This window comes from Neofelis nebulosa, chromosome 10 (genome assembly GCF_028018385.1).
Source record: "Neofelis nebulosa isolate mNeoNeb1 chromosome 10, mNeoNeb1.pri, whole genome shotgun sequence".
In the NCBI taxonomy this organism is placed as follows: domain Eukaryota; kingdom Metazoa; phylum Chordata; class Mammalia; order Carnivora; family Felidae; genus Neofelis; species Neofelis nebulosa.
The window spans coordinates 115,082,828-115,105,386 of record NC_080791.1 but is presented as its reverse complement, the minus strand read 5'-3'; the positions used below and the strand labels follow the sequence as shown (position 1 = coordinate 115,105,386).

The 22,559-nt window shown below is 65.9% G+C and overlaps 1 protein-coding gene across 1 annotated transcript; it reads left to right on the top strand.

Moving 5' to 3' along the window:
* The first annotated feature begins 256 nt into the window (after positions 1-256).
* TSPAN4 (tetraspanin 4) lies at positions 257-20,401 on the top strand. Its single transcript, XM_058690096.1, has 9 exons — positions 257-430; positions 3,532-3,631; positions 7,283-7,362; positions 16,791-16,982; positions 18,188-18,262; positions 19,185-19,286; positions 19,382-19,513; positions 19,611-19,695; positions 20,228-20,401. Exons 3-9 carry the CDS (start codon positions 7,300-7,302, stop codon positions 20,278-20,280), a joined length of 702 nt encoding a protein of 233 aa, XP_058546079.1. The 5' UTR covers positions 257-430; positions 3,532-3,631; positions 7,283-7,299; the 3' UTR covers positions 20,281-20,401.
* The last annotated feature ends 2,158 nt before the right edge of the window (positions 20,402-22,559 follow it).

The window sequence follows — 22,559 nt, the reverse complement described above, 5'->3', positions numbered from 1 at the left end:
CAGGGGAGGGGATCCAGGCTTCAACTGGTGGGACCTTGGGGAGCTGGTGGGGGTGGAAGGCTTCCTGGAGGAGGAGCCCAGGGCCTGCCCCACCCATGCTCCTACCCGGATCAGTTGTTTACTCTGAAAGAGTGAGGGGAATGAGCCTCCCGCCCTGATCCTGGCTGGAGCCAAGTTGACATTCCTGGAATTCTGAGAGCTGTGTGTAGTTTTGGGGGCGGTGGTGGCCTCCTCTTCCCGGGCTCCTCCCTCCAGCTCTCTGACTTCCGAGGAGAGGAGAGGCCACGGGGAGCATCATGGCTGCCCCACCTTAGCCTGTGTGCCCTCAACATAGGTGTTCACGGAGGCCCCTTCGGGCGTTTGATCCTGTCGTCTGTCTCTACTCTGCCTCGGCTCAGCCCTGACCAGGGGACACTGGGGAGCCTCAGAGGTCAGCCCTGCCCCCTGTCCCCTGCCTCTGTCGTGGGTGACCATGTTCCTCTGTGTGTGTGTGTGCCATGGGCCAGGCTCTCTTCAGAGAGGGCAGGAGGGAGCCATGGGGGCCTAGGGCACTGGTGGGAGGTGGGGGGACCTCGCTTCTCCTCTCGGTGTGCAGTGTCAGCACAGATGTGGCCCAGGCCTCCGGCCAGAGAGAGTGCCAATTTCTTGAGAATGGGGCATCCTATCCCCAGTGGTAGGAGGCATAGGGAGGGAGGAAGGGAGGGCTGTGCTCACATGTGGTTGGGAACCCGTGAGCCACATTTCCTGCTAGAAGAGGGTCACTGCAGGGCACACAGGGGACAAGGAGAGATCAGCGGCTGAAGTTTTTGCTGCTGAGAGGCTCTGGCCCGGAGCATTGCCCTGTCAACAGGCCAGCCACAGGGCCAGCTTGGCCTGCGAGTCAGCGGTCCTGAAATCAGTTTCTCCATCTGTAAAGTGGGTGGAACCAGAAGCTGCCCAGCTGGAGGGTCAAAATCCTGACCTTGCAGGCCTGGCCCCTGGCCCCTCTTGTTTGGGTGGATGTGTGCTCATACAGGGGTGCGCAGGGCGGGGTGGGGTCCGTGAACATACATGCTCGATGCCTCCCCAGGGCCAGACGGGTCGCTTGCCTGCTGTACCCACACTAGCCCTTGGCCCTGGGGTCGCAGGGGTCGTGAGTGGTGCCATTTGCAGGTGTGCTTGAGGCTGGATTGGCCTTAAGCTGACGACCCCCGCCTCTGGACGAGCCTGTCTGCCAGCTGGGCTGCCTGGGCCCGACTGGGGCTCCCTGAGGGTACTGCTCTGTCTGGGTCTTGGTGGCTGGGAGCAGGGGTGGGCACACACTTGGTTACCAGAGGCAGGAGGCCCCCAGCGCCTGTGGGAGGTGGAAAGGTGCCCCCCGCCCTGGGTCCGAATTGTGTCCCCTCCACCACCACCTCCAGCAGACCTGAGGGTCAGGGGTAGGGGGAGAGGAGCAGAGGTGTGGGGGGAAGACCTGAGGTTGGGGTTGGCCTTGCTGGGCCCAGGAGAGCCTGGAGGCCCCTTGGTGGCCTCTTCACAGGGACCCCTCCCCCGGAGCGGGTGTCTCCGAGCCCTGGAGGCGGCTGCAGTTGGGGGGTGGGGGGGGTGGCCTTGCCTGGGCTCTGTGTGGGGAGGGTGTGCAGGGTGGGGGCCCGGGTGGGCGTCGGGCCTGCCGGGCTGGGTCAGCAGCTGGAAGGCTGCCAGCACAGGACTGTTTGTGTTGGCCTCCGGGCTCCTCCAAGCTGCCTCCGAGCCTGCTCGGCCGGGGGGCCCCGGGTAGGCCTCGGCTCTGCTCTCCCCGCCGATCTGCCTCTGCTGGGGCTCTGCTGCCCGGCCAGGCCCCTGCTGCCTCTCAGCTTCTGGGGCCCAGGGTGGGCCACGCCACTGGCGACCCCCCCCCCCCCCCCCCCCCCGCCCCACCATCTCTGTTTCGGCTTTCGGGCTCGTTCCTCTTTGAGTGGGACTTTGGTCTGGCCAGGTAGGTGCCCACGGCCTTCTCATGGCTTAGGTTCCCTTGGGGTCCCTCACTTGCCCTGCAGAGTCGAGAAGGCCCAGCCCAGGATCACCGGTGTGTTTGTCTTGGGGCTCTCCCTCCGCCCTGTCCCTGCTGCGGGTTCCGCTCGGGGAGGGGGGGGGGGATGTGGGCGTGCAGACCCTGCATGCAAAGGAAGCCCAGAGCAGGGAATGGGGAGGGAGGCTTCCTGGAGGAGGAGGCTGGGCCTGCAGAGAGACGGGGAGACAGCTCCGGTCCCGGTCCTGTTCAACCCCTGTGCCCTGCCCCAACCACAGGGTTCTGTCTAGGCTGCCCTAGGTGGGAGCGGGGGGCTCTGGACTCATGGAGGACACTGTGGGGGCCAGAAGGGCTAGAGGTCATTCATGGAGGGTCCCGGGCTGCCTTGGGGGCGAGGGCTGGGAGTGTGGCTGCGCAGTGGTCTCATCCAGCCTCAGCTTTGTGTTGGCCGTGGGACTTCCTCACGTAGGGGCCCCAGGAGGGTTGGGGGGCCTCCTGCCCAGGATGCCCTTCTGTACCCCCCACCCCCACCCCTTCCGGTTCCCAGGTCTTGGGGTGGGGGCATGGTAGGGTATGATACATGCGTTTTAGCTTCTAGAATGTTGCTGTGGGCTTTGGGCCCCACAGCCCCTGGGTGGGGGGGCTGCTCATCAAGGAAAGTGGATGAGGTGTGCCCCCACCCCCCCATTGCCCTTGCTGCATCACCGGGCCTGAAACCCCTCCGTGGAGGCTTCGTTCCTGGGCACGGGGACTGCTGAGGGGCTGGGAATTGGTCTGCTCGTCGGCCCCAGGCACAGGTCTGGTGGACTGGCGGGCAGTGGGTGGCCCACGGAGGATGGGCGTGAGGGAGTGGGTGGCCGCCATGGTGCCGTCTGCCCTTGCGCTGCCGAGAGGACCACCTGCCCCACCCCCAGGCTGCAAGGAGCACCTGGTCTGAGGAGGGAGAATTGGGGGGCCTGGCTGGGATGCCCTCAGAACCGCCCCTCCCCACCCCGTGTGACCTTGGAGTCCCCTTCTCAAAACCCTGGCTGGTGGGGGAGGACAGGACCCTCCTGTGAGTGCCGATGGCAGATGAGCGGGCCTGGTGAGTCACCCCCAGCTGGCTCTGTGGGGAGAGAGTGAGGCTGGTGGCTCAGGGAAGGAACGGGCGGGGTGCAGAGCGTCTCGGGGGAAGCGGACCCCGAAGGCTGACCTCAAGGGGGTGGGACAGCACGACATGGCCCGTGTTGTGCTTGAGTTCCTGCTTCTGAACACGTGTGTTCTCTGCACGCGTGGCCCCCGCACGTGCTGTGTGTGTGCAAGCCTGCGTCTCAGGAGGAGCGACCCAAGGTCGGGAGCAAAGCCCTATTTGACACCCACCCCCGGCTGGTCCCCTGAGTCTGGCAGTGTGCCCCCGCCCCCTAGCTGCTCTTGCCTGCCCCTGCAGGGACCTGGTCCTGAGTGGAGGGTTGCTCTTAACCCCCCAGGAGCCTGTCCCGTTTCGGGGAGCCCCCACGGAGGGCGCGGTGTGGCCTCCATCGTGCCCACCTTTCTTTCCACAGGGCTCCCGCCCGCCTTGGCTGTATTGACCGCAGGCCGACCTGCCGGCTCACTTTCAGGAGAATCAAGCACCACCCGGCTTCTTCTCTGTGGCAAGCCCAGGTATGTCACAGCCTGGCTGAGCAGTAGGGGTGCGGACCTGGGCTGCCTCGTGGTTTCACCCACTCCTGGCCCGGGGGCCTGGCCAGCAGGATGCTCTCCGGGTCCTTAGAGTCTGAGCCAGCCAGATGCTGTCTCCTGAATGTGTCTCATTGGGGCCCCGCCTGCTGGAGGAAGGGGACTCCTACTGGGGAGAGGCTGGACTTCGGGGACAGGGTCCCCCCAACCTGGCTTCAGCCCTGATGCATGCGTGTCCTCATTCCAACTGGCCCCAAGACCCTTGGCTGAGTTTTCCAATGTCGTTTCAGACGGACTCTCGTCACCTGGGGGGGAGTGGGTATAGGGTTTCGTAGATGGGATGTTGTGGGGGATGTTGGGACGGTGACAGCTGAGTGAGATAGTGAGATAGAGCTGGGTGCTGGGGGCCAGTGGGGGAACCCAGGCTGTCCCCCGTCTGCCCTCCGCCCTGCCCCGCTCCAGCGTGATGGGGGGGGTGGTAGAGAGGGGAGCCCAGGGCTCCATGGGGACTCCCAACCCCCCCCCCCCCCCCCCAGCTGTGGCCAAGGCCACTTCCGCATCCTTGGAAGCCTGGCCCAGGGAGCCAGGCTGAAGGAAGGCTCCGGCCCTCAGGCCCTGTCCCCACACATCTCTGGCCCCAGCCTCCTTGGGGACAAAGCTGACAGGCTGGCAGCAGATTTATTTCGGCCCCTGGAGGTCTGGCTGTGCTTCCCTGAGTTGTCTGGCCGTGGCGTGCAGGGGTGATGCATGGGTGGGGGGAGGTGGTATCTGTGTGGGGCATGTAGGGTGAGGTGGAATCACGCCCGGGTCCTCCCTTGGCCCACCTGCGCCCACAAGTGCACTCTGTACACCCAGTCTCATACGTGGGCCTCCCTGAGTGCCCACCCTCGGCCTGGGCTGTGGAGCTGGCTGACTTGGGCCAAGGGGGCACGGGGGTCTCCAGGCTCATCGGCTGCCACTTGTTCCCTGGTTTCTGTAGGGCCTGGGGCCCTCCACCACCTGCTTCTCCACTGGGACCCTGGCACGTCACTGCTGTGTCCCTTTCGTGGGGCCCAGACGTGCCAAAGAGCTCTGGGAAAAGAAAAGGGTAGAGGGGCCATGGGAAACCCTGGGTGGGCCAGCAGCGTGAGACAGGCAGAGACTCTGGGACTGTCCTGTCCCCACTCCCTGCCAGCGCCAGCTCTGCTCTGGGGGCAGAGCTGCGGTTCTCGGAAGAGTCGTCAGGGGGCAGCAGAGGGTTCATGCTTGGGGGCCTCAGGGCCCAGCAGGGCTGCCAGAGGGCACTCCGCCTGCAGCCCTCTAGACAGTCCTGCTCTGGCTGCTGCACAGCCCCCCAGACCCGCTGTCTCCCGCACCACTCAGTCTCTAATTTGTTACCTTGTCAGTGTCATTCCCCACCCCCCTCCCCTGCACCCTTGCTCCTACTTTCCCCTTCCCTTCTCTCCTGACTCCTCCTCCTTCCCCTGTCTCTCCCACCCGCTCCTCTCTCTCCCCTCTGCTACTTGACTCTCAGGGACCTTGAGCCAGCCCTTCCCTCTTTGGACTTCAGAGTCTGGGACCGTCCCGTTGGGGGGACACTGCCAGTGGACCTTGACTGCAGCCCTGAGCCCAAGGTGTAGGACACACATCCCCCAGGCCCAGAGCCTTGAGAGGAGGGGGCTCAGCTCTCCTTTGGCCTCTGGGGTGCAGGCCCAGGGTCAGATAGGGAGGAGGCATTGGGCTTACATGCTGATGCGTACCCCCCCCCAAACACCAGGGGGCCCCAGAGACCATGCTGCCCCCACCAGTGGGGTGAGCCGTGAGGGCACAGCTGGGGGGGACAACGGTCCCCATCTGCCATTGGGGGTGTGTGTATGCACCTGTAGACAGTTCCTGGTACGCGTGTCTGTACACGAGCACGTGGCACATCCAGAGTGACAGGCTAGTGTGCACACCAGCAGTGCAGGGGGCACTAGTGCACGTTCCAGCGTGTATGTAAGTCACCCAGGGAATCTGTGATCTTGGCTCGGGCCCACGTCTGCGTGCGAGTGTGGATGTGTCCGGAAGGTGCAGGGTCTGACTTCCAGGCCAGGCTGGTGCACGATGAGCTGTGAGGCCCCTTCAAAAATGACCAGTAATGCCAAGACAGTGGCGCCAGGGCATCAAAGCAGTGAGGGGCCCTATGTGGCTGCGTGTGACCTACGGCAGGGAAGCCGAGGGCCAGGGCAGGGGGTCTGCCCTCAGCCGCTCTGCCAGCACACCCTGGCTGAGTTGAAGGAGCAAAGGGCCGCGGGAGTGGGGATCCGCGCCTGTTTTCAGTGCCCGGTGATCACCCCCACCCTCTTGTGTGTTCCGCCCCTCTCTGTAAGTCTGAAAGCCTCCCCACGGGTCTTGCCGAGTAACCTGCCCTCCTGGGCACCCTCCCCACTTGCCCTCCCTCGTCCCAGCCCCTCTGAGGGGCTCGTCCTTTAAGCTGCAGTCCTGCCTCCTGCCCCAGCAAGATTCCCTCCCTCCCCCTCCTCCCCCCCCCCCCCCCCCGCCCAGGTTGGGTACCCCAGGCTGATTCCGGGGCCCAGACGCCTCTCCCCATCCAGGCTGTGAGCCGCCCGGGTTTTGGGGTCCCCGCGCGGCCGTCACCAGCCCGGGCTGGAGGTGAGGGATGCTGCTTGGAGAAAGCGCACCCCAGGGCGTGCTCGGGGCTACATTGTAAGGCGCTCTCTCGCTGTGGGAATCAAAGTCGAAGCCGCCCAGGTCACCACCCGAAAGCAACTGGGCCATCCCTTCATTTGCATAGCGCTGTGGTATCTCGAGCGCGGTCGGGGGTCTCCAGGCCCGGCGTGGGGTGGGGGGGGAGGGGAGGAGCAGAGCGGTCGCGGCGGAAGGCTGGGGGCCTCGTTCCCGGGGCTGAGCGCTGCCTGGGCCGTGGCCTTCGGCCCCCTCCAAGGCTGCCCCTGCCCTACGAGAGCATCTTCCTCCCGAGCCCGGGGACCCGGAGAGCCAGGGGCGCCGGCGCGGGCGGAGCGGCCGGGGCCGGGGGCGGGGCGGGGTCGTCGCCTCGGGAATGCGATTGGCGGGCGCCCGCGGAGCGGTAGGATTGATGGGGCGGGGCGGCCTGCAGGGGGGCGGAGGGGAGCGAGGGGAGGGGTCCGCGGGGCGGGGCGGCGAGGGGGGGGGGGAGGGGGGCGCGGGCCTGGCGGGCCGGCGGGGAGGGGAGGGGTCCTCGGGGGCGGGGCCGGCGCGGATTGGCGGGGCGCGGGGCGCGGGGCGGGGGCCGGGGCTGCGGCGCGCGGACCGGGCAGGTGTCCGGGGCCGCCGCCGGGGCGGAGAGGAGCTGCGCGCCCGGCTGCCGGGGCGGGGGGCCGGGGCGGGGGGCGCGGGGCGCTGAGCCCGGCGGCGGCCCTGGCGCCATGCGCCGCTCGAGCACGGACGAGTCCACCTACCGGCGCAGCCCGTCGCCGGAGGGCAAGGAGCCGGGCTTCGCGCGCGGCGGCCCCTTCCGGCGCTACAGCAGCCTGTGCGGGCACGGCGGGGACGGCGGCCCCTTCTTCGGCCTGCACGCCAACCCCGGCCCCAGGGCGGCCCCGGCGCGCTGCGCGTCGCCCAAGGGCAGCAAGTACGTGTTCTTCTACCTGGACCTCTCCTTCGTCTTCCTCCTAGAGCTGAAGCGTTGCAGCATGGCGCGCGGCTGCCTCCAGGGCGTCAAGTTCCTCATGTTCGCCTTCAACCTGCTCTTCTGGGTGAGTGGCGGCGGGCCCGGGGCGCCCGGGGCTGCGGCGCCGGCCCGGCCCGCCTCTCAGCACGGTCCAGAGTCGCTGCTCCGGCAGGGATGGGGGGCGAGGCTCCAGGACGCAGACGGGCGGGGCGGGGTGGTGGCGGTGGCGGTGGCGTGCCCGGGGTCGCTGCTCCAGCGGGGGGCCCGGTGGACCGGCCCTTGGGGCGCGCTTCCGGTACCCGCGGGGCTGTGGCCGAGGCTCTGCCCGCGTCCTCTCCCCCTCTTTCTGGGGCCGGACGTGTCCCGCACCTGCGCCCGCCTGCGCCGGGGTTCCCGTGCTGGTCGTGGCCGGCAGTGCGCTGGAGCACCGGCGCTCCCCCTCCCTCCCCTCCCCTTCTCTCCCTCCGCGCCGCCAGCCGGCGTCCTTTCTTCGACCCCCCTCGCCCTCCCAGTGGAGTAACCCATCAGGCCTAAGGACTGTGGTCGCCGAGGGGCTGTTGGGGGCCAGGTGGTTCCCCCCCCCCCCCCCCCCAAGTCTCTGCAGGTGCTGTGGGAAGGGAGAGGGGGTGTGTGCGCATGGGTGAGTTCCCTGGCTGGGGCTGACACTGAACAGGATGCTGGGCCACCCACCGTGAGTGCTGGGGAGGCGTCTGGCCTCCCTGCTGGCTCTTCCTCCTGCACGGTGTGCATGTGTGTGGGCTGGTGCCCAGAACTTTTGCTGAATGGGTTGGGTTTGCTCAGACGGGCTGTGTGGGCCCAGGGTCAGAGGCGATGGTGCCACAGGGTGGCCCCTTCCTCCTCCAGAGGAGAGTAGGCATGATGACGGAATTGACAAAATTGCCACCCGGCCCCAGCCCCATAATGGTTGGGAGCATGGTGGGTTCTGGCTGTGACAGGTGTCCCACCCGACCAGGCTGGGGTCCCCTGGCTGGGCTACCCGAGGCTTGGTGGAGGGAGGATGCCAAGGTCACTCTCTGCTCCATGGTGAATTCTTGAGCCAGCCCTCCTTCCCACAGCTAGGAGGAAGGGGGTGTGGCGTTAGCTGCAGCCTGGACCCCACGAGGCGAGGCGGCTGTCCTGCACACGCTCATCTGCACGCAGTCCCATTAAGGCCAAATGCCCAGAATCCCGGGTCCGTCTTTCTTCACCTCCCTTCCATCCTGGGCTGTAGTTTTCTCTTCCCAGCTTGTGGAGGGGGGCCATCAGGGGTCGCTGGGAGGCAGGGGCAGCCAGCCCGGGCTGCCTTCGGGGTGAGACCCAAGCCTCCGGGCCCAGATGCCCGCTTCGAGGCGGCCGTCCCGAGGGCTTGCTCTCTCTCTACAAGGGGATCCTGGGAGGGATGAGGCCCAGGTCTGGGGTGAAGTACCCCTGAGGCCAGCAGCCAGGAAGGGGGTGTTGGCGGCGGGAGCTCGGGCCCAGGCGTGTGGAGGGGCGAACATCTTGGTGTGGGATGTTGACCAGCTGCAGCGGCCGCCCGTGTGGAGTGGCTGGCAGGGTCGGCACGTCCAGGGCAACCTCATGGGAGATACCGCAGGTGACCAGATCTGACCGTGGTGACAGTGTAGCTGGTGGACTGACTGCAGGGAGCGGCGGTGGGGGGTGGGGTGGGGGACAGAGATAGTCTGGTCCCGGGAGGTTGGCAAGCCTGGGCTTTGCCCCTGGTCTGCCATCCTCGGTGGTCTGAGAGAGCTGCCCACCCTGACGGGTCCCCAGGCAGAGCTGCGTCTGCCCTGTGAACCCTAAAGGAGGGACCGTACTGGCTGCAGGACAGACATGCTTCGCCAGTCCCTGCCATGGATGACATCCTCGACCTGGAAACGAGTAAATCAGAAACCCCTTTGGGGTCCCCTCCTGGGCTGGAAAATCCAATTGCCTTTTATTATACAATTATAGCTCCCTGCCCAGCAAACTGGGCCCCTGCTGCTGGCATGTGCCCCTCCCCGTGCCAGCTTGGTGCCCAGACAGGGTCTGAGACCAGTGGGTCAGGAAGGGCATCCGGGCCTGCCCACAGTGCACAGGAAGCACCCAAGGTGAGGCGTGGTGAGAAGTCAGGAGTCTGGGTCCCTGTGAAGGTGCCACGTAAGTGCAGGTGGCCAGAGGCTACAGCACCGCTTCCCTGGGACCCCAGCCCCTTGGCTACCTGGGGGTGCTGGCCCCTCAGCCCATTTCCCACGGTCACTGGGAGACCAGGGGACGGACCACACCGGCACCCACTGGAGCTCACTGTAAGATCAGGGCCCGGGTAGTGGGAGGGGCGTCCCCGGGGCAGGACCTCAAGATGCTCACCTGTGCCAGTCCTGACCTCACCCTGCAGAGCCCCGCCGGGCCACCGTGGACGCCCTGGCTAGTGGGGAGGTCATCAGCTGCAGCGTGGGGGTGGGATGGGGGCCTTGTGTCTGGTGGGGGGTGGGGGGGCGGTGCTCTGAGGATGGGGAAGGCGCTGGCTCGGGAGACGCTTGACCTAAGCGTTTTACTTAAGACTTGAGACCCTTTTTTACTTAAGACTCTTGTTCATGTGCCGGGTTTGACGGTGCTCCTTCGGGTCTGGGCGGGCAGGACTGAGGCCTCCAGCCTTGGGTCCTTGCAGGGCAGGAAAGAGTCACCGCTTGTCTGTCCTGGCCCTGTGTAGCCTGCCTGGGTCATTGGGTTGTCTCAAGGAAGGAAACAGTCCTGCTTATTGTCACCAGTGCCTGGAGCTGGGGTGCCCTGGGACGGGGGAGCTGGGAAGGCACAGGTGACACTCGCAGGGGAGGAACAGAGGTGCTGGGGGTGGCGGCTCCCGTCCTGCCTCCCCGCGGCAGATGAGGCCTTCCTAGGGCACAGGGAGCTCTTCTGAGATGTGCATAGAGTCCCTAAAATGGGGCCAGGGAGCAGGTGGGGTGTGCAGCCCCTACGCGGCCCTGGGCAGTTCAGGCCTCCACCGTGACAGAGGTAGAGGTGGAGGCCGCAGGGGGTGGGCGAGAGGAAAGCGGTTCTTGCCTCTTCCCTGCCTGGGTCAGAGTGCTCGGGGCTACCCCCAGGGGGCAGTCCCTGTGGCCCAGGTGGTCCTGGGGGTGGACCTGGGGGGAGGCAGGGCTGAGCTCAGCAAGGTAAGGTTGCTTCTGTGTCCCCCCACAGCCAGGGCCCGCGCCCGGGCCTCAGCCTTGCGGCCTAACTCCTCCCCGGTTTGGATCAGCCAAGCTGAGGGCCCCTGCTCTCCACACCTCCCCTACTTCTGAGCTGCTCCCTGCTCTCCTCTCCCTGCACTTGTGCTCAGGGCCCCTCTGCGTGGCTGGGGTGGGGGTCGGAGCCCTGCCTGCTGTCTCCTGCTGCCCAGGATGCACTTTGTCCACCGGCACCACGCGTGGGCCCCTGAGTTTTCCTCTTTGATGAGCCGCGGGTGACGTCCAAGTGGGTGGCGCGGTCTGCTGTCACTGGCCTTTGGGCAAGGCCCCTAAGACTGCTGGAGGAGGGGGACCCATGGTGGCAAGGGCTCTGCAGAGCTGGGGGCCATGACCTTCCCCCAGTCCTCCCTACAGCTGGGGGAACAGGCATGCCGCGGGGACCTGCTTGAGGTCACAGTCCTCAGACCCTGTGCCTCCTCTTGGCTCCGGCCTCCTGGTGGTGCTGGGGGCATCCTCGTATCCTGGCTTCTGTTTCTTTCTGCGACAGGGCTGGGCAGGGGTGTCCCGCTGCCTGCGGGCTGCAAGTAGGGGTAGGTGGGCAGTCTTGTGATGGGCGGAGGAAGGGCAGGTAGATTCTGGGATGGGAGCAGGTGCTGGGGGTGGGGGTGCTTGACTGCCCTGGTCAAGTCAAGGGTCAGGACGCTCCCATCCTTCAGGCCAGATGCTGGCTGATGGGACAGACGGGGACCCTGGGGCCCGGCAGGTGCCAGTTCTCTGGGCCCAGCCCCCTAGACCAAGCCCTTGCCCCCACAGTGGGGACAGTAGGCACGCGCTCTAAGCGGCAGCAATCCGTTTCTGAACAGAGGCCCTGACGCCGGAGGCCCCGTGTGCCTGTTGGGGAGCTGGCGGCTCCCCTGATAGCTTTGGGGGAGCTATGGGGGCCCTGCCTGCCCCGCCGGGGGGTCCAGGCAGCTGCAGCTCTGTGCTGGGTGCTTGTTGGGCCCGTCCACCCAAGTGACCCGGACGGGCTCTGTGAGTGTCCCTGGAGTCCAGCTGCTGGGAGGGAGGGCCAGGGACAGAACCTTCTACGTGTAAGGCAGGCGTGGAGTGGGCTCTGTCTGGGGCAGAGATACAGCCTCAGCCATTAAGGGCTGGGGCGGGTCTTGGAGGTCAGGAGGCCCATGCAGCAGCCGGGGGGGCTGTGTCCCTGTTGCACCGGCCATCTGCAGCCCTGGTCCCGTCTTTCTACCTGCGGTGGGGCGCCTCCCACCCCCGCAGCCCCGTCCCCGCTGCCCCAGGTACCTGGCAATGGCCTCTCCCTCCCCTCCCCGCCCCGCAAGCAGTGTTGCTGTGGTTCTTTTTTTTTTTTTTAATTGAATTTTATTAATATATTTTTAAAATTTTATTTAATTATTTTTGAGAGAGAAACAGAGACAGCGTGAGCAGGGGAGGGGCAGAGAGAAAGAATCCCCAGCAGGTTCCGTGCTGTCAGCACAGAGCTGGACTCAGGGCCTGAACCCGTGAAACCCTGAGGTCGTGACCTGAGCCAAAACCAAGAGTCGGACGCCTAACTGCCTGGGCCACCCAGGCGCCCCTTGATTTGTTTTCTAAAGATTCTTTTTAAACAATTTATCTATTTTGAGAGAGAGAGAGAGAGAGGGAGAGAGAGAGAGAGAGAGAGAGAGAGAGAGAGAGAGAGAGAGAGAGAGAGAGAGAATCCCAAGCAGGATCCACACTGTCAGCACAGAGCCCGACCTGGGGCTTGAACTCAACAGTGAGATCGTGACCTGAGCCAAAATCGAGAGTCAGGACGCTTAACCGGCGGAGCCATCCAGGCGCCCCCTAAATTTATTTTTAACTAATCTCTCTCTACACCCCACGTGGGGCTGGAAGTCACAACCCCGAGGTCAAGAGTCCCACGCTCCACCGACCGAGCCCGCTGGGCGCCGCCCCCCCCCCCCCCCCCCCCCCCGGCTGCTGTGGTTCTTACCTGGCCCCTGGAGACCCTTTTGAGGTCCAGTGAGCAACTCCTCACCTTGGACGTCGCCGAAGCCTCCGGCCAGGGCTGTTCTGCTCCCCAGCCCAACCCCTCCTCTTTGGACAGTGGCTTCAGGGGTCCCCGGGCGGTGGGGCTGTCCCCTGATGGGCCGGGGCGGGGGGCTGCTGCGGCTGGGGGTGAGCCAACGGGGCTGGTGATGGCGCCGGGAGCTTGCCGGCGGTTAAGCAAATTAACTGCAGGCAATTGTGGAGATTTTAAGTGAGCGGCCTGCTGAGTTTTCACCCAGATAACAATCTCCAGCCAAGGCAGGGAGCGCGTCTGTGAGCCCGGAAGGTACCCCAGGCCACGTCACCCAGTGTCCCTGACCCCCGGCCTTGGGCAGCTGCAGACCTGGTCTCCGGCACGGCGGACAAAGTTGCCATTCCTGGACTTCGTGCAGACGGGGTCCCCTCCTGGCGGCTCTTGGCCTGGAGTGGTAGAACACCTCGCCGTGCCCAGGCCCCCCCAAGGCCATGCCGGCTGCCAGGCGAGGGGCTTCCAGGCACAGCGTGGCCCCTGTGGGCGCCCAGCCCTCCGCTGTGTTCCGAGGACGTGGCCAGCTGTCCTGCCATCTGCTGGCCGGAGGGGCAGTGGCAGAGGGCCTCCTGACACCTGCCCCTTCATGGGCCTGGAGGGGGCGGCATCGCTGACCATGCGGTCCCTGTGCCCCAGCCCTGGGCCAACCTGAAAAATGCAGACGAGGGAGGGGACCGCAGGACGGGGAGCATAAGCCAGGGACCGGGCTGGGGCCGGTGACAGGTGAGGACACGAGGCAAGGCATGTGCTCAGGGTGCATGGGAGGCAGTCAGGGAGGCCACGGCGGACCGTGGGGCTGGGCTCCTGCTTCAGGTCTCGTGGGCTCTGCTCCCGGGACCCAGCTGGGCTGGGGAGGAGGGTCCAGCCAGTGCCCCGGGCAGTGAGCGCGGCTGGACATCTGCAGGGTCGCGGTGGGGTCCTGGCCTCCCGGCGACCGCAGCCCCACTTACCCCGTGTTTGATGTTCTGCGTCCGAGTCTAACAGGGGCTTGTTTCTTCCTGTACTCGGAGGCTGTAATTTTCCTGCCAAAATGTTTTAAAAGCTGCGTATGCAGAAACATTTTCAAAATTACAGATAATTTTATTAACTACGTGTATGCGTTCTGTTAGTGTGTGCGTCTGAGTTTTTGGTGACTGGTCTGCGTGAACACGGAGGGCCTTGGAGCTTATGGGGTTGACAGGTCGTAGGGCAGCACGTCTGTGAGATGAGCCTGTGTGGCAGTGACGGTGAGGGTATCTGTGTGTGTGACAGTGACGGCGAGGGCGTCTGTGACAGCGTGATGTGTGACACGGTGACGGTGAGGGGTGACTGTGACAGTGATGTGTGACAGTGACGGTGTCTGTGTGTGTGACAGTGACGGCGAGGGTGTCTGTGACAGCGTGGTGTAACATGGGGACAGTGTGGGCTGTGCGTGTCACCGTGTGGATCTCCCCTGCCATCTCAGGGTGGACAGGTGGGGACGTTTTGTGGTGTTGATTAAGGAAATCTGTTTCCAGAAGGGCTGGGGGTGGGGACCCCGGGGACCCAGACCGCCCCCCCCTCACAGGCGCCTGCCCGCGATGTCCTCCCCACGCCCTTCCACGTGTCCCCATGGGGCGAGGGCCCTCAGATGGGCTCATTTTCCTGCTGACGGAGCCGTCCGCCGATGTCCTTGAAGGCAGACAGTCGGGCTGTGAAGCACAGGGAACGGTTCTGTCCTCTGCCCGGGGACCTGCCCACCATCCTGGGGGCTCAGCTCAGAGACGTGACTCCCCCAAAGTGGGGGACAAGCTGGTGTGAGGCCTGGAGATGGCAGCCGTCACTGTGTCCCCCTCCAGGGGGAGGTGGCCCGCCCTCACGCCCTCCCTGACCCAGGCCCCTCCCCAGTCACCTTACTCGGTGGCCCCAGCTTCAACCCTCCCCTGGGGCTTTGGGGATCCCAGAGGCCATGGGGACGAGGTGTTGGCTGTCCCAAGAGGCACGGGGGGGGGGGGGGCGGCTTGGCTCCGCTTCTCACTTGTAGGTGGGGCGGGAGGCGGGCCAGGGCCTGTCTGGCTGCTTCTGTGCCCCCGTGGCGCCGAGTGGTGCCCGTTGCAGGCGGGCGTGGGGTGCCCCGAGGCGCTGGGTGTCCCCTCTGCGGCCCCGCCTGAGGCCAGCACCATGGCTGGGGGCCTGCCTGCATCCCACGTGGAAGTCACGCCCATCCTGCAGGTGTGGGCGCACGAGCGTCCCCATAGAGCCAGCGGACCCTGTCCTGCTCTGGAGCTGCGCCCCGCCCCCCCCCCCCCCAGGCAGCTGGGTCCTCACATGGGGCACACATCCAGGCCTAGGGAGCCCCTCCTCTGGGCGGGTCCCCCGGCTGCCCTCCCACCTCTGAGCCTCCCCTGACCCCCTGGCCTCTGGCACCTGGTCACGGCCCCGGGTTTGGTTACGGCACAGAGGTGGCCTCCCAGGTGCAAACCCTGGCCACAGGCAGAGGTCACCGTCCATGGTGGGCAGGTCAGCCCCTGCACCAGGGTCCCCCGAACCTGGTAGGTACCCGGCAGCACAGCACCCCACCCCCCCAACTCCCAGCGCACCTTGCCTGAGCTGCAGACCCCCACCCTTACTCTGGGAGGGGCTCAAACAAGCAGGATGACCGCAGACCAGAAGCAGGAGCCCCAGCTTCCTGGATGCTGTCCCGAGCCAGCAGCATTCAGAGCAGGTGTCGTTTACAATTTCTAGACAGAAGTTCTCGCTTCTGTCGAAGGTGCCAAGAGGGGCGGGGAGGGGGTGGTGCAGAGCCCGTGTTCACCCTGTGCTGACTGGTTCCCCCCCGCCCCCCCCGCCCCGATGGTGGTGGCCATTTCAGCTGGGGGGCTGTCCTGCCCCACTCGGCCGGGGTGAGGCCCAGAGGGATCCCCCCCATAATCACAGTCTCCCGCCAGCTTGGCTTACTGCATGGTGTGTGCAGTCCCCAGGGAGTCGTGGAGACCCTGGGGCAGGCTGACCTGCTGGTGGGGGAAGGGGCGAGCCAGCGCACTTGGGGTTAGGCCTCTTGGGCAGGGGTCTCAGAGCCCGTGGGGTCTGCTGAGTCACGGTGTCCCGGTGAGGCTCGGGGAGGCACTGTGTGCGGGCAGTCCCGGCTCCCCCTGGCTCTGCCTCTGACCGACAGGGCAGGTGGCTCATTTCCCAGCCTCAGTTTACTTGTCTGGGAAATGGGGTGGAATCTGGCCATCTGGGCTCAGGAAGCTTGTGCGGGGTGTACAGGGCTTGTGGTAGCCCTGGGTGGATGCCGTATACGCTGGGGTCTGCGACCCAGCCTGTCCTGGGCATTTAGGGTGATTTTAGAGGGACGTCATGCCCAGGAGTGTGCTGGGGGCTGAGGCCGTGTGGGCCCGGCCAGATGGTGAGGAGGCTGGCCTTTCCCAGAGCCTGGGAAAGCCTTGGGTCCCCAAGCGGTCTCATTGAAGCCCAGGTTTTGGGGTCTAGGTGCCGGTCAGTGTTAGTGGGGCTAACCGCCTCCAGCCCGCACCCTGGAACACATTCTCCCGTCCTGTTCTGAGACCACCCAGGGTCCTAGCCCCAGCGTCTGAGGGGTGGGGGCCGGAGCCCGGGGCCCCCTAGCCAGCCCTGGCCCACCTTGCTCCCCTGTCACCATGCGAGGCCGAGCGCCCTCTCCCGACTCTTCACTCTGCCTTCTCCTCCTCCTTCCTGTCGTTTTGTTTTTGTAATAAGAGCAATGATGACATTCAGTAAAAGCTCCAGTGGTTGAGAGGGGCGGCCAGGGTCAGGATCGGGCTCCCTGCTGCACTCTGGTGCTGGCCTCCACGTGGGGGCCCGAGGGGTGCTTTGGCGCGCACACTTAGAAGGGACAGCTGGGGACACCAGAGGGGCCCGTGGGGAGGTGGTTAGGACCAGGGGAGCGTGGGGTCCGGCAGGGTCTGCAGGGATGGTCTCCCTGACCATCCAGGTCCAGAGAGGCTGTGGGGGCAGAGGGGGGTGCCTCCTGGAGGGGTGGTGTTCGGGGGAGCCCTGGGGGCCCCCTGCCCAGACTGCCTCACCAGGGGCATTGGGACAGAGTATCCCCAGCGCCACAGGTGGGGGACCTTGGGGTCCCTATCACTGATGCCGTGGGTTGGGGGTGTGTTGAGGGGGGAACGGCTGGGTGCTGGGAGGACACCGGGAGGGGTGGCTGGTCCTGGGAGGTCAGCAGGGTGGGTGAGGGTGTGCAGGGCCCCTCGGGTGTCGCTCTGGGTGGTGTGGGGCACACAGACGTCGGCCTCACCGCCCTCTCCCCTGTCCCGGCGGTGCCAGCTGGGGGGCTGCGGCATCCTCGGGGTTGGCATCTGGCTGGCTGCCACGCAGGGGAACTTTGCTACCCTGTCCTCCTCCTTCCCGTCCCTGTCGGCTGCCAACCTGCTCATCGTGACCGGCACCTTCGTCATGGCCATCGGCTTCGTGGGCTGCATCGGGGCCATCAAGGAGAACAAGTGCCTGCTGCTCACCGTGAGTGCCCCTGACACCGTGGCCCGTGGCAGCCCCTTGACAAGACAGACGCACACGGGTGCAGCCTGTACCGGGCCCGTTTCCTCTGAGAACACCCTTCCTGGGACTCCCTGCTCCCGCACCCTCAGCTGAGAGGCTCGCAGTCCCCACCTCTGCCTCGGAGGCCCATTTACAGGCAGGCTGCGTCTCCCCTCCGTCGTCGTCGGGAACATTAATCACAGATAACGGAGGCGGAGAAGGATCCCCGGGCCGGGCTCCTCACCTATTAATATGTCTGGCCGAGGCCTCGGGCAGCTCCAAGTCCTAAATCACGCGCTCATCGATCTTGTCTGAGGAGCCCTTGCCCAGGGTGGGGCCTCAGAGGGCGCAGCTCCCCCAGGTGTTCAGTGTGTCCAGATGCTCCCATCAAGGCTTGGGGCCCCTCTGGTCCCTTGGAGCAGCAGGTGGGGGTGTGGCTGGGTCCCCAGCTGCCCTGGGGCAGGAAGCCGTGGTGTGTGTGGGGCCCTGACCTCAGCCTTCCCCACAGGGTGACTTGGGAGTTCAGGGCCCGGGGCCTTCTGGGGGCAGGGTGGGCCCGGAGTCCTGAGCCCACACCGAGGGGAGGCCAGATCGGGGACCCCAGGAGAGGACAGGGCCTGCTCCGCATGGTCCCACCTCCTGGCCCCGTCCCTGTCTGCAGGAAAGGCAGGGCGGACAAAGGATGCCTCTGCTGCTCAGCTGGCCTGGGGCCTCTGTGGCCAAGGTCAGGGCTGTGCCTCAGGGGGTGCTTGAGTGGGGGACTGCCACCCAGTGGGCAAGCTTTGTGCAGTCAGGTGGGGCCGCTTCTTGAGAAGCGTGACCCTGGGCTCAGGGCCATTGCATTCGGACACCCCCTCCCCAGGGCCCCCCTAGGCATCGCCCCACCCACCCGCCCACCACAGGGACACAGGCACGTGGCACAGGTGCCTGTTTGCAGGTGTGAGGTTGTGCTCCCGAGCGAGACCAAAGGCCCCCCTCCCCCCACCCCCCCAGCTGGAGGGGAGGGTTCCGAGGCGGGTGTGGCAGCATCAGGGGACGTGCCGGCCTCCGGGGGCCGACACCCGGCTGGGGCTCCCCCCAGCACTGGGGTATCTGAGGTTCGCAGCCCCACCCTCGGAAGGCTCCAGGGGCCGGGGCGCAGCCAGGGGCCGAGGGGGCCAAGTCGCTGGGGCCTGTCTCCCCCGCAGTTCTTTGTGCTGCTGCTGCTGGTGTTCCTGCTGGAGGCCACCATCACCATCCTCTTCTTCGCCTACACTGACAAGGTCGGCCACCTCCTCCCTCCCTCTGTCCTCACCACCCAGCAAGGGCCATGGCACCGTGGGTGACGGGTACAGGCGGGGCTGACAATGGCAGTCACAAGCCCTGTGCCCGGCGTGGACGCTCTGTATGGACAGGCAGCGGTCCCAGGCATCGCACCCACTGGGGACTCAGCTTTAAGCACAGCTGCCAGAGGCCAGGCCTGGAGGGGACTCCAGGACTCCCTGGAGGCTCCGGGAGTGGGTGGCAGGGGAGCTGTGCTGAGCTCCTACTGTCCTCAGCGCCGTGCTTGTTGGGTGGGAAAATCTCCTGCCTCCATTTACTTGCTTAATCATTTATTTACGTTACTGAGGGCTCTTTCGCGTGTTTCACACTCCAGGTTATACTCTAGGCCTTACTTTGCTCACGTGTGGGCTTCTCTGCCCGTCGGGAGCTCGCCTCTGGCTCCTGTGTCCCTCTGGCGGCCTCCCCTCAGTGCACTTGCTGGTGGGCACTTCCTTCCTTCCTGGCGTCTCCTGCCCCGGGCCCGGGACCAGCCTTTTCTCCGGGAGCCCCGGCTCCTCCCCTGGAGGATGGTCCTGGGAGCCACGTTCTGGGGCTGGCGTGCTCCTTGTCACTCTGGGCCTCTCGGCCCACAGTCGGAGCCACGTGTACAAACAACCCGTGTGTACAGACAGCTCTCGGGTTTCTGCACCTGTCGGTATCCGGACCTTGAGCGGACACTGGTTCATGCTGGCGTGTCTCACTCTGGTCCAGACCACAGAGTTCACCCCAGGGGGCAGGGGCAAAGTCCCCGGCACAGGGACGGGGGCTTCTGGCAGGAGAGGACTCCAAGGAGGGGAGGGGGCACAGGGCACCTGCAGGGTCTGGATGAGGGAGGCGGGGCTGGCCGTGGGGGTGGCCCTGCTGACCCCGCTGCACCTGCAGATCGACAGGTACGCCCAGCGAGACCTTAAGAAGGGTCTGCACCTGTATGGCACCCCAGGAAACGTGGGCCTCACTAATGCCTGGAGCATCATCCAGACCGATGTGAGTCTGGGGAGCGGGGTGGGGTGGGCCAGGTCGGGTGAGGGGGACAGGGACCACCTGCCTCCCCAGCCCTCCTAGCGCCTGCCCCTTTGCAGTTCCGCTGCTGTGGGGTCTCCAACTACACCGACTGGTTCGAGGTCTATAATGCCACCCGTGTGCCCGACTCCTGCTGCCTGGAGTTCAGTGACAGCTGTGGACTCCACGCACCTGGCACCTGGTGGAAGGCGGTGAGTGCCTGCATCGCCCCTCCCTCCTGTCCTGGCCCCAGGACCTGGGGGTGGAGGGCTGACCTCGAAGCCCCTGTGACACCCTCTCTTCTTCCAGCCGTGTTACGAGACCGTGAAGATGTGGCTCCAGGAGAACCTCCTGGCTGTGGGTAATCTTCGGGCTGTGCACGGCACTGGTACAGGTATGCTGGGTGCCCAGACCCACCCTGGCCTCCAACCTAGCACCCCAGCTCGTCAGCACCCGGGTTCAGGCTCCCTGAGCCCACACGGCTGATGGGGGATGCTCAGGGACCAGTCCCTGGGGAGGTGACCTTTGACACCTCAGGCACAGGCAGGCAGCCTTGTTCTGCGGTCCTAGGCCTGCCCGGTGGCTGTGGTGGGTGGGAGTCATGGGACTGCCCAGTGCAGAGTGAGGGTGGTCTTCCCGGCCCCCAGGAAGTCCTGAGTGAAATGGACGTGAAAAAGCCGCCAGCGGAACCCACGGGAGCCAAGCTGAGGGAGAGGCAGGTCCCGGGGCCGAGCCCCAGAAAGCCCTGTCTGCCTGTGGTGGGCGGGCCCTGCGATGGCTCGCGGATGTGGCCGGGATGGGCCTGACTGCCAGGGCTGGGGGGCACCCCCAGAGAAGTGGGGTGCAGGCCATCCGGGAAGCTGGGGGGTAGGTCCGTGCTTGTGGCTTCCTGGCGCCCTGCCCAGCCCCCCCTTCATGTCCCGCAGATCCTGGGTCTGACCTTCGCCATGACCATGTACTGCCAGGTGGTGAAGGCTGATACCTACTGTGCGTAGGCTCCGCTCCTGCCACCCCCGCCCCCCACCCCGCTGCCGAAGGATGTAGCCCACCTGCCTCTCCCTGCTGCAGGACTCAGCACCATCCTGGGCACAGGGGAGGGGGCTGGGGGTGGGAGGGGCTTCTGGCGCTTCTCGGATCCGTGTGTCCTGCAGAGCAGTGTTTTCCCCCAGGGCTGGGGCCATTCGCAGGTGGGGGGGGGGGGGGGCTGAAGGGCCGCCCGCTGGTCCTGGTGCTCGTGGCGGACAGCCCCGCCAACCACATTCCACAGCGGAGCCAGGGCGGGCTCTGGGATGTCTTAATAAAGCGCGTGGACAGCAGCTGCCCCCGTGTCTGTTGCCGCCGTGACCCCTGGAGGGGGTGCTGCGCCCAGACAGACCCTGTGCGGCCGTGGCTCCCCACCATGTGCCCGGAGTGCAGTTCCCGGACGTGTGCGGGTGCAGCCACCAAACTCCACGAGATAGATGCTCAAAGTGGCACAGTAGCGCCTCGCAACGGCCCTGTGCCTCCCTGGCCCACTCTCGGCTCTTCCAGTCCTGTCCCCCGCCGCGGGGAGGCCCCTCCATCTAGCCCCAGGGCCTTGCCTGCCCCCCAGGGGTCTGATGCTGTGAACTTTGCCCCTTAACTGTTATCTGTACGGGGGCCACCAGGAGCCGGGCAGGGATCCCTGGGCCCAGTCAGAGGGGCAGCGGGTCTCCTGGAGGAGCCCCTGAATCTGTTTCCAGCCCCCACTCCTGCTGGCTCCAGGGTGCTGCCCTCTGCCTGCTCCTCCCAGGGACGCCCCCAAGTGTCACTGTTCTTGTGTGGTGGACACACTGCTGACGCGCAGCCAAACGCTGACCACGGCCACAGACACAACCCAGACTGCCGAGTCCTCCCTCCCCCCGTCTCCCAACCTGTCCTCCCTCCATGGAAACCACCAGGACCACCAGTGAACCTACCACCAGAACCAACACGAGCCCGTGATCTCTGGGCACATGGTTAACCCACCGGCAGCAAACTCCTGGAGTGCCAACAGAAACAGCCCACGTCCAGCAGGGCGGTCCCCATCTGACCCCGTGTTCCCAGGAGCCCTAGGGCTGTTCCCCAAGCTCGCCCCCGCCCCCCGTCCAAGTATGTGACCAGACACACCTGTCCCACCGCCAGGTTGCTCCTACGGACAGACCCGCGTGTACGCTCCTCGCTGGACCGACGGAGGCGGCTTGTCCCTCGCTCGCAGCCCACGTGAGCCCTCAGGCTCCAGCCCGCACCCCACTTCCCCCGGGGCCCGCAAACTGCCTTGGCAGCCATGCTCCCCACCCTCCGGCCAAACCCCACCTGCTGCCTGTACTTGGTCTCCAGATTCACTTTTCTCACTGTGGGCACCCCAGGGGTCTGACCTCAGGGCCCCTCTCCCGGCTCCCACCCCCCCTTCACTGGTCCCGTCTTCCGAAGCCCCACTGAGGAGCTCCCCCCATGCACACCCAGTGTCTTGGCTGGCTCCACGCCCACTGATCCTGACATCCCGTGAGCCTAACTCCGGAGCGGACTTCCAGACACCCTACAACCCAGCACCCCAGCCCTGGCGGGGGGAGGGGACTGGCCTGTGCCTACAGTTCCGCCCAGTGCTCCTGCCTGTTGCCAGGGTGTCTGTGTGGGGCCCTATGTGCCGGTCAGCGTCCCCGTCCCACAAGCAGACAGGCACACGTGTGAACACGTGCACACAGGCACATACGCACCTGTGGAAACCGGGCACATGGACTTCTGGTACAACACTTCCCCACCAGTCCGCTTATTCAGGCCCCACCCTGTGAGCAGGTCTGGGGGTCAGGAGTGGGGTAGCTGGCAGAGCCCGGCCCCCTGGAGACGGGGTTCCTCCCTAGGGCAGCTGCGGGAGGGGAGGGTGGCTCCAGCAAGGAACTGGAAGACCCAAGGCCCTGCCCCTCCTAACACACAACTTCCCCCTCGGGGCCCTTCTGGCTTCTCGTCCACCCCACGACCCCCAGCTTGGAGCTCTAAGCCCAAGGGTGTAAGGGAAACCAGAGCCGTGGGGCGGCCGCACACTCTCACACGGCGTCTGGCCGGTTGGTCTGGGCGGGCAGGGCTCTGGCTCCGGGCCCTGGACTGTCATGGTTCCCAAGGGGTTCTGCTGCTTGGAGCCCACGAAGGTTAATTACTGGGGAGGAGGCGTGAGCAGCCCTTCTGGCTGGGGGGTCGGGGGCAGAGTCTTTGGCTACCGGCAATCCCAGCATTTCTCCTGATGTTTCATACTGGGAGCCAGGT